The sequence below is a fragment of the Mchenga conophoros genome, linkage group LG23, assembly GCF_057382185.1.
Source record: "Mchenga conophoros isolate Kocher_MC1m ecotype Shallow Benthic linkage group LG23, M_conophoros_male_GT1.1, whole genome shotgun sequence".
NCBI classification, from domain to species: Eukaryota; Metazoa; Chordata; class Actinopteri; order Cichliformes; family Cichlidae; genus Mchenga; species Mchenga conophoros.
This window is the reverse complement of record NC_140547.1, coordinates 24,042,056-24,056,631: the sequence shown is the minus strand read 5'-3', so window position 1 is coordinate 24,056,631 and position 14,576 is coordinate 24,042,056. Positions and strand designations below refer to the sequence as shown.

At 44.5% G+C, this 14,576-nt stretch overlaps 1 protein-coding gene across 7 annotated transcripts in view; it reads right to left on the bottom strand.

Annotated features, from left to right (window-relative positions):
• Positions 1-14,576, bottom strand: part of LOC146547267 (nck-associated protein 5-like) — a 184,596-nt gene that overhangs the window by 79,802 nt on the left and 90,218 nt on the right. For 4 of the 7 annotated variants that reach the window (XM_085264297.1, XM_085264291.1, XM_085264293.1 and 1 more), the window contains one exon: positions 7,000-7,120. In XM_085264297.1, the coding sequence (XP_085120423.1) occupies positions 7,000-7,120 (121 nt within the window). The remainder of the gene's footprint in view (positions 1-6,999; positions 7,121-14,576) is intronic. The other 3 variants (XM_085264292.1, XM_085264294.1, XM_085264296.1) reach the window with 1 other exon arrangement.

The following is a 14,576-nucleotide window of genomic DNA, read 5'->3' as shown; positions in this document are numbered from 1 at the left end:
AATATTGCCGACCCGGAGCCCTGCCAGTGTGCCTTATTTGCTTATTTGATTTGGCTAAATGTAATCCAGGTGAGCAGAAAAGCCACACATATGGTTATTTAAACAGTGTTAGTTATTACAGAAGTTTTATTTGGTGATAATATGCAAATGCTACACACTTATCTAGTAATCTTGGAAAAGTCCAGGAAAGTTTTTGTCTTATTCTTTGCGTTTATTTTAAATGTTGGTGCCTTTCAGGGACAAAATCTCGCTATCTTCCAGTATAACACAGTATTTTTCTAATGCAGTAAGTTTGTGACAGTAATTGCTGTTATGCTGCTTTCAGACTTCTTTGATACGGTTTTCTGGTGTCTGTTGCGGTTCAGCCAATCATTAGCTAGTCTGATGACTTAGCCTCAGGGGGCCTGTGTAGCCAGCAGATATCCAGGCCAAGGCTTCTTGTTTTATCTCCCCCCCTGCCTCCGGTCTTTGTTTACAAATACAGATGATTTTTTGTAACAAAGGGGTAGCCAACAGGAGCAAATCTAACTCTCCTTCAAACAAAAGCCTGCTCGTATGTGCCAGAACACTGAGAAAGAATAAATCTTGTTCATTTCCTGCAAAAGTTCGCATAATTATATATCTGATAGCTGTTAATAGACACTGTGTGTTAGCTGGTATTGTGAAGCGATTACCTGGTCTTTAGGGTGTTTGTAAAAATATTAAGAGAGTCAGAGTCATAACTTCAGCTGGATGCAGATGCCTGGGCTGCCACATTGATATTAGTTTCTTGTCCTTATTCCAGGTGACATTGTGATAAAATCAGTGTTTAAAGTCTAAAATGATCTCTATAGTTGAAGGATGTGACTTTAGTCTTTGGCTCGCTGACTTTCAATCCAGCAGGAGTTGCAGCATTTTCTAGAATACTAAGATGTTCTGTTTCAGGAGGGTCCAAAAGAGCGGTGTCATCTGTGAAATCTACTATTTAATCCTAAAGATACCACCCTCTGAGACCCAGTACAGTAGGAACCTTAAATTAAAAGGATATTGCCAACCATACAGCTGACATCAAAAATCATCATGCTGGTAAATCTTGTTTCTCCAACCAACCATCAGCGAATGCAAGTACTGAAGAATACAAAAGAAAAAAAATGGCAAAGGGTGTTTTAGATGCAGAGATTGGTTGGCAGCTACAAGGTTGCTCAGGAAAAATTTATATTCCCCAACTGGTTGGCAAGTGGTTGCTGGAGGTTGCTAACAGGCACTAATAGGTAAAACAAACTCCTTGCGATCGCTTTGGTCACTAGCATATTGATGCTGTTGCTAGCAGTTTGCAAGAGAGATAGCAACTTGTTGTAAACACTCACCAGCTACTCTCTAAGCTGTAGTGACACTTGAGAAAGTGGAACAACCTGTGGTCCATTTATTGAGCGTTTTTAAGTTTTTGGACTTTAGAGTTTTGTTTATTTTTAAGATCTATTTAATTTCTGGTTTGTTTAGTGTTTACATTTACCCTCATATATTCCTCTTTAGTGTAATTAGTGCTATTCCTAGTTCCCTGGTGCTTTGGAGTTTATTCCTCCCTCAGTGTTCATTTCACCTTTGTCAAGTTTCCTTGCTAAGTTCATCCATGTGTCTGCATTTTCCCCATTTGGTTTTCCCACTTCCTGCTTTATTATGAGAGTTAGTTCACTGTGCTTTGCTTTTAGTTTTGATTCATTGTGTCATCTTTGCTGATTAATTCAGCAAAGAATTCAGTATTTATAGTCACCACCTCCTCGCCACAGGGTTTCCAGCATGTTTTCCTGTGTTTTGAACTGTTTTGTACTGCCTGCCATCAGCCAAAATAGACATCTTGCTTTTTTGTTAAACAAGCTTGCCTGTCTTTGGCCTGGCTGTAGCTCAGGAGGTAGAGCAGATCATCTATTAATCCAAAGGTTGGTGGTTTGATCCCTGACTGCTCCAGCCTGTATGCCTTGGGCAAGATACTAAACCCAGTTGCTCTTTGATGCATCCTGTGTAATATAAGAAATGCATTAAAAAGCACTGTATAAAAATTATTTACCATTGATGTTGGGTCCTCACTCTTAACCACCCCTTGTCTGGAGTGCTGCTTTTCTTAGCAACTCTGGGTTCGATATCTTGCCCAAGGATACTTCAACATGTAGGTGAAAAGAGCAAGGGGATGAACTCACCGACCTCTCGACGAGTAGGTGGATTATTTAAGTCAGATATTTCCTGGAATATCTGACACCTCCTCTATCAGTCTACATTAAAGCCTACCCCAAGTCATGCTTTAGCTTAGAATCTTGATACCAGCTATAAAAGTGTGTAAATGTTTGTAAAAGTCCAACACAGACATACTGCAGAGCTATCCAGGGCTGCTTCTTCAGTGACTATGTTGAATTATTGAATGAAATCCTGAAGCTGAAGTAGCAACAAGATAGATTCAGGTGAAACGACCTGTTAAAAAAGGGGCATTCCCTCATCAGAGAACCGCAAATGTTACTTGATGTGGCGTTACAAACTATGTCACACACTCTTGAAGATTGCAGCACACGCAAAATCCATTTTCATGTACAGAAATAGCTGATTCCTATCGTGGCTTGGAGGCTTATTTAACCATGCTGTGCTCTCACTTTATATTCACAAACGCAGCGCCTCCCCCATCGTCCTCCTCCTTTATCTTAACTTCATTTTCTACATGAAATGCTCCGGAGAAATCAGATTTTTAAATGAGCAAGTTGCTCAATTAAGCCGAGGAGTTGAGGCAAATAAAAAAAACAATTCCCTTTTATCACTTGCATGTATGCTTCGCTCAACCGTGAAAGAATCAAACGCCGCAATCAGCCCGAGCGCCCATGGAAACGGCAATGTGTGGGTATGCACGAGGCGAGGCTCGGATATCACAGAGCATCCACAAAACCCAAAGAAAAATAAAGCTAGTTGTTCTCAAAGCCAGATCATTTATTTTCACATGTTGTTTAGACAGCCGTTTCCAGCGGTCATAATCTCACCTAACAGCTTTAAATGCCTTTTTAATGGCGAGCCCAGCCCCCCTCCGCCCCCTCAGCCCACAGAGCAGGCAGCGCCGCCTTTACAAGCCTACACGCAGACTTGTGTTCTCTGCCCCTGACAGGAAACCTCGGCATCCTGCCCCTGATGGACTTAGACTGCACTTCGGAGTGGCATCAAAAGAAAAGTGGGAGACAGAGAGCAGCTCTGCCCTGCCCTGCCCGGCACCTCACCGCACCACGCCTCTGGGATCGGGAAGAATTCCAGGGAAAACCTACAGCAGCGACGAGGCCGCGAACAAACGGGAGCAAGCTTGCTGGAAAGAGGCCGAGACTCTCGCAGTATAAACCCCGACCTGTGCTTTGTCAAACACCTAAAGGGAAACCTGCTGTTTTTCTAGCAGGAGTTTCAGCAGAGTGGGCCAAAAGCAGCACGTCCGAGCCTTGATGTGAAGTTTAAGAAGCAGTGAGAGGCGTAAGACAGGCGGATCATTTTCACTAATAACAAAACGCATCTTGTGTGGTCATATATGTGGTGAAATGCAGCGCAGGCCTAATTACTGATTGCCCTGCAAATTATTTAAAAAGGTTTCATGTGATTCTCCCAAACGATCCATAACAAGAGTTGTGCAGCTTCAAGCTGCCAGCAGTATGCGTGCTTCGCGGCGGGACGCCGAATTAAAGCACACACTCCTCAGTAAACTGTGCAGTTAGTGCTGTTTCACATGCGCAACCCGAGGCTTACGATTGTGGCGATGTTTCCTAGCGCCCTGCACGATCATAAAGATACCCTTCCCTTTCTTTTTCCTACACAATGCAGTCGTGATGGCGCTGCAAAAACACTGCCGCACACTCTCGCGGCATCTCTGATCGCCTTATGCGATCAGATCGAGGCAGCGATCAGAGGCTGCTAAAGAGAGGCATCAGATACAGAGGCGGGGTAGTGCCACTTCAAAAGTCTGCGCTGTTTTAATCTGACTCTATCGGTTCATCCCCTTGCAGGCGAAGATGTGGGGGATGTTGGGGAAGAAGGCGATGGGTTTTGGGGGTCTATGACTGGACGCAGGCTGGGGGTGGTTTGCAGTTTCCACTTCACTCTGGCAGCACTTTGACAATTATCTCCTTTACACAGCAGCCTCTTTTTTCACTCCTATTGAAGAACCTCGCCTGAGCTCCGAAGCCTCCCAGGAATGCCAGAGAGAGAGTGGAAGGGGAATCCAATGGGGATAATCCCAATTTCAAATGGAGCTTAGTGATATCCCCCTCCTCCCTTTCTTCCTCCATACCCCCCCCTCCCTCACCCTCCTCCTGTCTGGCACAGATAACTCATCCCTCTCTCAACACTGTGCATGCGCAGACAGTAACTCACGTCGCCCTCTAAAGTAATAATTAGCATGTCATCCAGTCGTGTCAGTTGGAGAGCCGGGCCTTCTGGGGAGGCTCGCGGCATGGCGAAAGATATATTTTGGTTGGGCTGCACTGAGGTCAGAGGAAGCTGGGTTACTGTTAGAGGAGGAGGTGTTGACACACAAACGTGTTGTCACTTTGGTGTGAGCACACGCAGGTAAAAGAAAGGAAAAAGTGGGGGGCAACTGCAACCAACCTCTGCTGGTGTGGTCCACATGAACTCTCCTACTTGTGCCCCAGAAAGCTGAATCTGTTCATCTGAATGATGTGTTTTCAGTGGGGATGTCCAACGCAACATCCAAATGGACTCCCTTTGACTTTCTCACTGGTATTCCTGGGAGGCTTCAGAGCTTTCCCACTGAAAACACAACATCCAGATGAACAGATTCCGCTTTCTGGGACTTCTTCGCCTTGATGACAGAGCGTGCATCAACACATCTCCTGCTTATGGCTGGCATTTGGTTTGGTGGACCAGAATGTGGGTCTCCAAGAAAACTGTGTTCATGGCACAAAATGAATCAACCACAGGACAATGTGACCATCGGATTAGAAGTTTGTAGGAACTCAGAATGTAACTCAAACAACTGGTTGTTTTCTGGGTACATTCCTATATAAAAGCAAGGTTATCGAGCACCAATGTCATTTTGCAGTTAAATCACCCTCTTGCAGCAGCTACGTGGCTGTTTGTGGAAGAATTTCTGTTTCATATCTGTGGCTCGGGTCTGAACGTAAGCAGATTTATCATTTTTGATAATTTATCACACTCGGTCACTGTATTATCACAAACAGATTGCATCTCATTGTCAATTTGACCCCATTCAACTGCAAACTGAGAGCAGACTGACTTTTTTATCGCCTTCAAATCACTTTGAAGATCTCATCTGACTATGAGTGGTGATCTTACACAGTCTCACTCATTTTGGCCACACTGAGATCTCCAGTTACTGTTTTGTTCCCTACTGTAACTGTAGCGTAGGATATCAGTGACCAAACAACTAAACAAGAGGCTTCAACACAGTAACCCACAAACTTCAAAGTGGCTACTTCAGCCTGTTACAGACATTCTGTGGTTGAAACAAAGATCTTTTGGGTTTGTACAAAATTTGATTTTAAAGGGAAATACCACCAATCACCAAGTGTCCATGGCCCTTTTATTCTTCAACAAACACTAACTTGATTTTGGGCTGTTTAGTCTGTCAGATCTGGCCCAAATGTATCTTAAAAAGGACGGCTGTTTTGGACCACGTCGCCCAAATATCATCACAAAAATATGATCACGCAAACTTGCAGGAAAAACTTCTTTCCCAGCAACTTTGAAAAGTCTCAGTTTCATTTGTTTTCTTTAATATTTCAATCCCAAAACTGACAACCCAAACACATACACAGTGAATGAATTTTTTGAATAGCTTAATATTGAGGTCTAACACCAAATCAGTTTCATCTACATATACATTTTCATTTCACAACACACTGGACACAACTTAAACAACTAGCCTATAAGGAACAGTGATGGTCAGGTTCATATTCCATTCATCAACAGTATGTCAACCCATCAATGCTGAACCTTTTTCAAAATCAATAATGAACCTTCTTGTTTCACACACTGGGCCATGCTTGGGGGCGACAGTTTGGAGTCAACCAGAGGTCAGAAAGTAAGCGCTGGCTGACTCCGGCGTGATTTCCTCTGACATCTGCTGACATCAACAAGTCCTAGAGGTAAAGCCGGTCTTTGTCTGTGCTCTTTTAGTGTCTATATTTACGAGCCGAAGCACAAACTTAGCTACACATCTGGTACAGCCAATAAATTCAGTATCTACTGTGCTAAAATGCCCTTGAGCAACATGCCAAACCCCTGCCCATCTCCAAGGAGGGAGCTCTGCTCAGTATCTGACCCTGTGCTCTGACCTCTACAACTCTGAAGAGGTATGAAGAAAAAATAGAGCATTCCTCCTTTGGGGATCAATAATCACACGCAGCGGTGAGGAGATCTCGGAGCGTGTCGGCCCTTGTGTGCTGTAGCTTTAGGCCTGCTGCCACACAGAATCAGAGGCGTCACTGGGGTGCAGTGAAACAGCTGGGCCTGTGGTTAAAGCGTCTGCTCAGAGGCTGCAATCAGCTGAGCCCCGCTTCATCACCCGGTTCTTCTCGCTTCCTGACCTCGCTTACAAACACACACTCTATAAATGCATTCAGACACACTTGTGGAAACGCAGACACAAACATATACGCTGCTTTGAGCGCATATGTATGCTAATGACCACCTCCAGAACTCATAAAAGAACGGCACATCAGCACTTTCTACCAGAGACACGATGCAGTGTGCAGCATTCTACGGTCACAGAGCCTGGCAGTGCATTCAAGTACCTGTAGTTTGTGCAGAAAAGGTCAAATTTATGCAACGCACTGCTTTTTCCACAAACAGGCAACTGTCACATAACACAGTATTTTTGTACTTGCTTCTATTATTGCCTACACATGCATTTCTACAGGATTACTGCCTTCAAGAGCTTCTGATGAGGTGTCGAGACACTCAGCCAACACAACAGTTTTGGCAGAGCCTGACGGTTTCTGTGTGGGTATGTACGTGGAGTGAACATACTGTGGCTTTTCTGGCTTCGTGAAGATGATAGGGCCAAGCACTTCCACTGTACTTTACCATTGTTCCTTCGCTCTTGCTCCGTGCGACTTCCCTCTGCAGGCGAGCCACAGCCAGCTTTTCCCTAAACCAAAGAAACAGGAGATGGAGGGGAGAGAGAGAGAGGGGGGAAGGAAAATAAGAATGAGTCAGTGTGTGGTCAATCAGCAGCTCAGTGTGCCAGGTCTGAGTGCTCACAAAGTGGCAAATCAAGAAGTACCCAAAAACATATTCATTCTCTACTAGTCCACTGATCATGTAAGTGCTATGCATGTGGGACTCTAGTATGTCTTAGAAAATGCAAACCATTCTTGTCCCAGAGTTTTTGATAATGCAATTTTATGAGAGGCCACCTGCATGTCTCCATTATCCACAAGGTAGCTCTTTGGCCTTGGTGCCAGCACTACATTCGTGGTTTCCAGACAGCTGGAAAGAGTCCTCAAAAGATCACAACAGAAGATAGGGAAGAGGAGGATGTTGGGTTTCCAACCAGGATCCCATTCGTTCCGTTTTCTTTGGACCTTGAACATTAATTAAATTTTTCCCTCTCTTTTTATCCTCACTTCTTTCACTGGTTAGGTTTAGGTGTTAAATACCTTAATGCATGCTCAACGCATACCTCAATAATCATCCAGGTAAGTAAATCACATGAAGTTGATTTTGAAAGTCTTTAGACTGAAAAGGTTACTTGGATGAGTGACAAAACATTTGTCCAAATGAAACGCATAAATTAAATGCATAAATTAGCATTTAGCTTCTAGCTTTTAATACAACAGTCGCTTTAAAAAAGGCAGTGAAAGAAAACAGTGGCACAGCTTACATTATTTTGACTATGTGGAACGGACTTGCAATCTCATTGCCTTTGAAATTCTTGCATTTGTTAATATTGCAAGGAGACGCATCACAGAGTGACTCAGGTTGATTGCAATGCAACAGCAATCAATTTGAGTCAGACCAAAGTAGTTTGAGGCTGGTTGCCTCACACCAGACGACCTGTGAAATCACCTTGAGATCAAAGCTGGTCACCCAGACGTTGAGGCTATTACAGGCTCAACCTCTGATCAGCTGGTTGTTGCAACTGGCTGCAACCAAACAAAAATCCAATGCAGTCACCAGGCAACCACTAATAATTTTCCAAGCATACCAAAGGTGTACCTCAAGGATCAATCCCGGGACCACTTGGATTTTTTTTACACGTCAAAACTTTTAGTGAAAATGTCACCAAGTTAATAATAGATTGGATTTTATTAGCGCTTTTCAAGGCACCCAAAGCGCTTTACAATACCACTATTCATTCACACACTGGTGTAGCCACAGCTGCCCTGGGGCAGACTAACAGAAGCGAGGCTGCCATATCGGCCCCTCTGGCCAACACCAGTAGGCAAGTAGGGTAAAGTGTCTTGCCCAAGGACACAACGACTAGGACAGAGAGCCCAGGGATCGAACCGGCGACCTTCCGGTTACAGATGCGATTCCCAAACCCCTGAGCCACGGTCGCGGTACATTCTGCTACAGTTAGCTATTAATACACTAAGGGACACCCAGCATGGGTACTTGTCTTTTGCCCTGTCTCCCTCTCCTCATCCCCAACCAGTCAAGGCAGATGGCTAAGTCTTGTTTTGCCTGAGGTTTCTTCCTGTTAAAAAGGAGTTTTTCCTCCCCAGTCTCTCCAGGTTGTTGTTTATAGGGGGATTCATAGTTGGGGTTTTCTCTGTATTATTGTGGAGTCTTTACCTTACAATGTAAAGCGCCTTGAGTCGACTTTTGTTGGATGAGAGATGAAACATCTTCAACATAAAGACGTCCAGCTGCCAGACAATCAATCCTGATATTCCTCCAATAGGATATCATACCTCACAAACCTGAAACCACTTAGTTATCCTTTTATTTAGAGCGATTCTTGTTTTGTTTCCATCTTTCATCTTACTTTTATCTTACAAAAACATCAACCACCGTCTTCACACCTAAGACTCACTCCCTCTATTCGTGCCTAAAGGCTGTGATGAAAATGGAAAGAGAAGCCTCCCCTCAGCTGCAAAATCAAATTTATCATCATCAGAGGACACTCAAGCTCTCTACTGGGCAAATCAAATTCCTCGACTTAGCTAATCATTTCTTGTTTACTAAGTGGTTGGTATCAGATATCCAAGATCAATATCAGCTCACTATACAAGAAACCAACACTTCTGCCCTCCATCTATCTCCAACTTCGGCAGAACCCACACACACCTGCAAGCAAACCAGCAGACACACACATGGAAGAGGCGAGGTCGTCGGCTAACTACGCAAAACAGAGTTCGCGGTTCTATCCAGACAAAAATAGCTCAGAGGAAACAAAAAAAAGAAAAGAAAAAAAAGCTGGGCATCCTCGTGCCAGACCCTACAGCCTTACAGGCAGACACACACACACTCATAACAAACTCTTCCACACAAATACGCACAGAGCTGAACAAAGAAATTGACTGTGCACATCCAATCCATTTCCCACGTGAGGGCATTCCAGACTTTAATGGGATAAATCTTGGCACACTAGCACGGATAATAAAAAACCCTGTTTTAAAGCCCCTCCTGAGGCATCCACAACAACTGAAGCGGTGCTCCAGGACAAGCCAGACTGTGAATGTGTTTGCTGAAGGCTTGTCAGTATACAAGTGTTTCTATCCGTATTTCTGGGAAAACAACAAATGTGTAAGGGGATCAAAAAGCCTCCTTTGGCAGCGTAGCCTCTGAGTGAATCTGTTCAAGTCATTATTGTTGTAAATATAGTACTCTACATGCATTACTAGAGGCGCATGATGTGTTATCACCCACTTATTAATGTTTCTGCAGACTGGCTTGAAAGCCAGGTCTGCTAGGAGGTAAATATCAGAATCAATCAGAATCAGAATCAGAATACTTTATTGATCCCTGGGGGAAATTATTTTTTGTTACAGTGCTGATATGATAGTTGCTTTAAAAAATACTTGAAAATAATTAACTTACTTAAAAAAGACAGTAACGAGTCAAAAAAACCAAACCTAATAAATGAATTGCATCATCTTACAAAACCTTAGGTGTGCAGCTCAGGAGGAAAGTTCCTGTCAAAGTCTTGTTCCCGACTGTTTTGTCTTCACAGCACACCTAATGTGGGGCTGTGGGACCCAATAAAGAAGCTGATACACCAGACAGCCCGAGTAATCCCAATCACCTGCACATTTTTCACATTTCTTCAACAATAGCAGACATCCAAACCCCCCAAAAATAGCTCATGAGTAACAACTCCTCACCGCCTCGCAGTCTTTGACAAGACGCCGTTGTTTCTGAGCGGCTTACCTGTCGGAGGGAAAACCCCCCGGTGATTAAGAGACAGCTGACAGAGATGGATGAATCAACCGTCTGAACTGAACAGGCAAAATACAAGGTGGGCTACGTTTCTGCTCCTGGATGGCATTCCCACTGCAGTGATTCCTCTAATGGGAAAACACTGATTAAGACAAAGGCGAGCTAAACGAGCCGATTGTGAAACACGCACTGTGGCGGTGACGAATTCAGGAGGAAGTCGAGCAGAGTGCCGATGCTGTGAAGCAAGCAGGGGTGTGTGCGCGTGTGCGTTTGGGTGTGTATTCTGGACTTTTACTGCATTGGTTACTGCATTCATAAATTCCGTGTGAACGCATGCTCCACACCTGACTAAAACACTCGTGTTTACATTACACAATGTGTCTCTTCCCATTACAGCACACTGTACACCATTACACCACTTTCATTTAAAAAAAAAAAAAACTCTCTGGAAGTTCTCACTGCAGATATTGTTTTGTTAAACGGGACCGGCCTGGCATTCCTCCAGTCTGTGTTATGGCTGAGCGTCACAGCGCTGTAAAGGGTTAAGTTTCAGGCCACTTATGTACAGGCATGTTCCAGGAGCAACGGAGCATGAGCCAACTGCGCCCGGCGGCAAAAATCGCCGCCAAATATAGAACAATTTGACATTCTGTGTTAAACGTAATTATAGTAATTGGCACGAGCGGTAGTCAAAACAGTATTCCAGTGAAAAACGCTCACTGGCGACGTCTTGCATCCAGTTGGCGCTGGTGTGGAATTATATGATATCTGCATTCAAGCGCACATGAATGCAATCTGTAATGTACTCTGTGTGTGTTTATGCCTGTGTTTAGGCTGACATATTCCACTCTAAATTTGTCATGTGCATTTCAACCACAATGGATGCGAGATCCATCACGTCGTAAACTTTTACCAGCTGTGTAAACTGGCCCCGAAATAGTCAGACAGAGTCCAACCTGACGGCTGTTAGAGTCAGGGAGTTTATCTCAAGCCCATCTCTCGCAGAAGGCTCTAGTTTGGTATGCAAAGAGCCATGTTAACACATTAATTACGATGTTTTCATTTTTCCCTCCACATGTTCTCATGAATGTCGTCCAAACGGGTCAAAACGCAGGCACGCGGTCCCTAAACGCCTCATTTTAAAGGGTAATTCCATTTTATAACAAGCCGGGTCTTATTTTCCCAGTTATGGACGTTGTTTCGAGTGGTTATGATAACATTAACAAAGTTTTACAGGGGCTAGAAACCTGAGCAGGCAAACAATCAGCCAACAGTTTGGACAGCGATGCAGCCAAATTATCAAAACCATACTGAAAGCATGTAATCCGTCACAGTGGGAAGACACGAATAGAACAGACAAGCCAGAGCTTTCCACATAAATCAGGATAATCTGGGTTTTGTTTATAACCTGTCAGATTGTTTGTGTTTATTGCCCATAGACTGTATATAAAAGATGTATGTGGCCACAGTGACATCACCCTTTTGTTTGTGGACTTTTGGATTCTAGATCTACACCATTACAGCTGTCACCATCTTGAATTTTTGGACCTAGAAGAAAGCATGACAAGCTCACTAATGGTTAGCTTAATGCGAGCAGCCCTAATAACACATTAATGCTGCTCGCAGGTACCCCCAATATAGCTGCAGAAGATTAGCACGCTGTAATCCGGTTTATTTTAATATGGGACCCTTAGAGTGAGCCTCAAGTGGCCACTTGACGAACTGCAGTTTGACACACTTCCATGTTTGCTTAGATTTTCAGCCCTGGATATTTTGCTTCCTGCCGTCCTTTAAATGAGCTAAAAACATTTTCATTGAGGCAGAAAAGTGAATGATTCTCTTTGGACTCGAACTTTATATATTTCACACTTGATGCGTTTGTCTTCTACATCCTGATCTTGTGATGAAAGCATAAGCTGACAGCTGACCGTGTGCACACGTTCTACCTCCGCTGAAACCCGTGTGGGGTGTGGGCCTCCAGTTTCTCCTGCTGATTGCAATCACCTGATAGTGGTGATGACTTACTAAACAAGGAAATCCCACCAAGCACCAGTGGAGATACCCAAACCACCTGATTTGGGTATCTGATAGCCCCAGTTGCAAGTGCACTTCTCTTCAGTACACAAAATGCAACGAGAGTAAGGTGGTCATGTAGTCTGATCATGTCAAAAAGCAGTACTTTAAAGTGGATTTAATACAGTTACAATGCTTGTATTAAACATGGTCAAGTGTTCAAATATTGAGCGTAGTTTGTGAGTCACAGGCGCAGGCTTCAAACAAACTCAGTTTCAGACAGGTTTTTTTTTTCTACTCTTGGCTTCAAACGAGCAGTTAGCCCTAGCACAGTCATCACAGAAGCCCCACCCACCTGCTGTTTAATCTCTGTTTGTAAAGCGGGACCAGTCAGGATGAAGTTTTCATAAAGGAAGGAGCTGGTTTCAGACAGTGGCTTTGTGTAAGATAAATAAAGCTTATTTTGAACTATAAATCATATAATGCAGCTCTAGTAGAGTCCACTTAAAGCTTAAACAGTGATTTAACATCTAGTTTGTGATGAAAATCTTGGCTTACATGCCTCGTTTGTGCACCTGCTTTGTTACATTCTTAACTCGCACTACCTGCCATCCACCCACACACCTCACAGATCACGTCTTTCCTTTTCACATGCATTTCCTTCAGCGTCAAACGCCGCCCCGTCTCTGAGATAAGACAGACAGCGCGGCGCAGAGCGAACATAACACCCGCCCCGCCGCATTCACAGCAGATCAACCCTGTTTCCTCTGCTCAGTCTCCTGAGCTCAGACGCTGTGTAAACCCTCCGTGTGCACCCGCTCTTTCTCTAGCGTCGCAGCGGCGGTGGCGTGCATGCATGCAAAGACACGACCTGTCAGGGCCGAGAGAGGATCAATCACAGCTTGAGCTGACATGTTGTGGAGCCCTGCGCTTTGAACTACATTGTGGGAGGCAGACGTTTAGCCCGTGTTTTCATCACTGTTATCACGGCTCTTCCATACAGGTGGTTTAATCCACTGTACATTGTTTGCTGCTAAGCACATAATGAAAGAGGGAGAAGCGCTGTCTCCTGTATTTTGGTTTCCTCTTTCCCTCGCGGTACTGTACACCACTATCAAGTGCGTTTAATCTGTCCTCTTAAACACCACATACTGGTTCAGCTTTTTCCCTGCAGAAGTTACTCACTTTGACATAAACACATGCATCCTGATGCATAAAAGATGCATAAATATAAACCATCTCTCTAGTATTGTCATCGAGGCTTATGGGGGAGCTAAACATTTCAATCGTTCTCAGCCACAACTGTACACAGAGTGGCCAGGAGGGATGCATAAATGTTTGGATGAGAGCAGAGCTGCCATGCATTTATGTATTAGCGTCTGCACTCCCGCTGGGTTAAGAGCCCTGATACGCACGCAATCCCCATGGCCCACATAGGGCGCCCTCTTCAGAGGGATCCTGACTCCGGACCGGTCATTCCCATCCTTAATCCTTCTACAGCTGTGTTATGTAACCTTCTCTGTACCGATCCACCCAAAAAAATCAACCCAGTCCCAAACCCTAGTGCGGGACAATAGGCTTACTGATGCGTTTGATAAGTTACAACATCCAAGCCAGCCTGACAGGAAAACAGAGTTACAACTGCCAAGAGAGTAAACTCGAGATGGGGTGTGAAATGCATTTGCACAACTCTAATTTCTCATGTTCTGCATGGATTCCCTGACATTGTCATGGAGAAAATGAACTTGAAAAAGTCCCACTTCATTATGTGTAATTAAAAAGTCCTGTACCAACAAAGGCAACGTATCATTAAAGCATCATTTCCTTAAGACTTTAATGCAGGAATTCCTTTCTGCAGTCGAACCCCAAATGCCGAGATGGCATCAAAATCAGCGTCGGTGTAAACACTTTCATCTGCACGGGCGTCTGAGGGGGTGGGGCTTGCACATCTGTGACCGTTCAATTGGTCCCAATGCATTAGGCAGGTTCAATCAATCACCACGAAGCACTGTGGTGGATGGCGAGGAGTGGCCTGACCCGCGGCGATCCCCCGTTTCCCAGCCACAGCTGGTTCCTGACCTCCTGTCGCTCGTCACGGACCCCCGTCTGCAGTGAAGGGCAGCGGAAAAACATGAGCCACATGTCAGCACCTCTCACACCCAGCCAGCCAGCCAGCCAGGCAGCCAGACAACCCGGCACAATGAGCC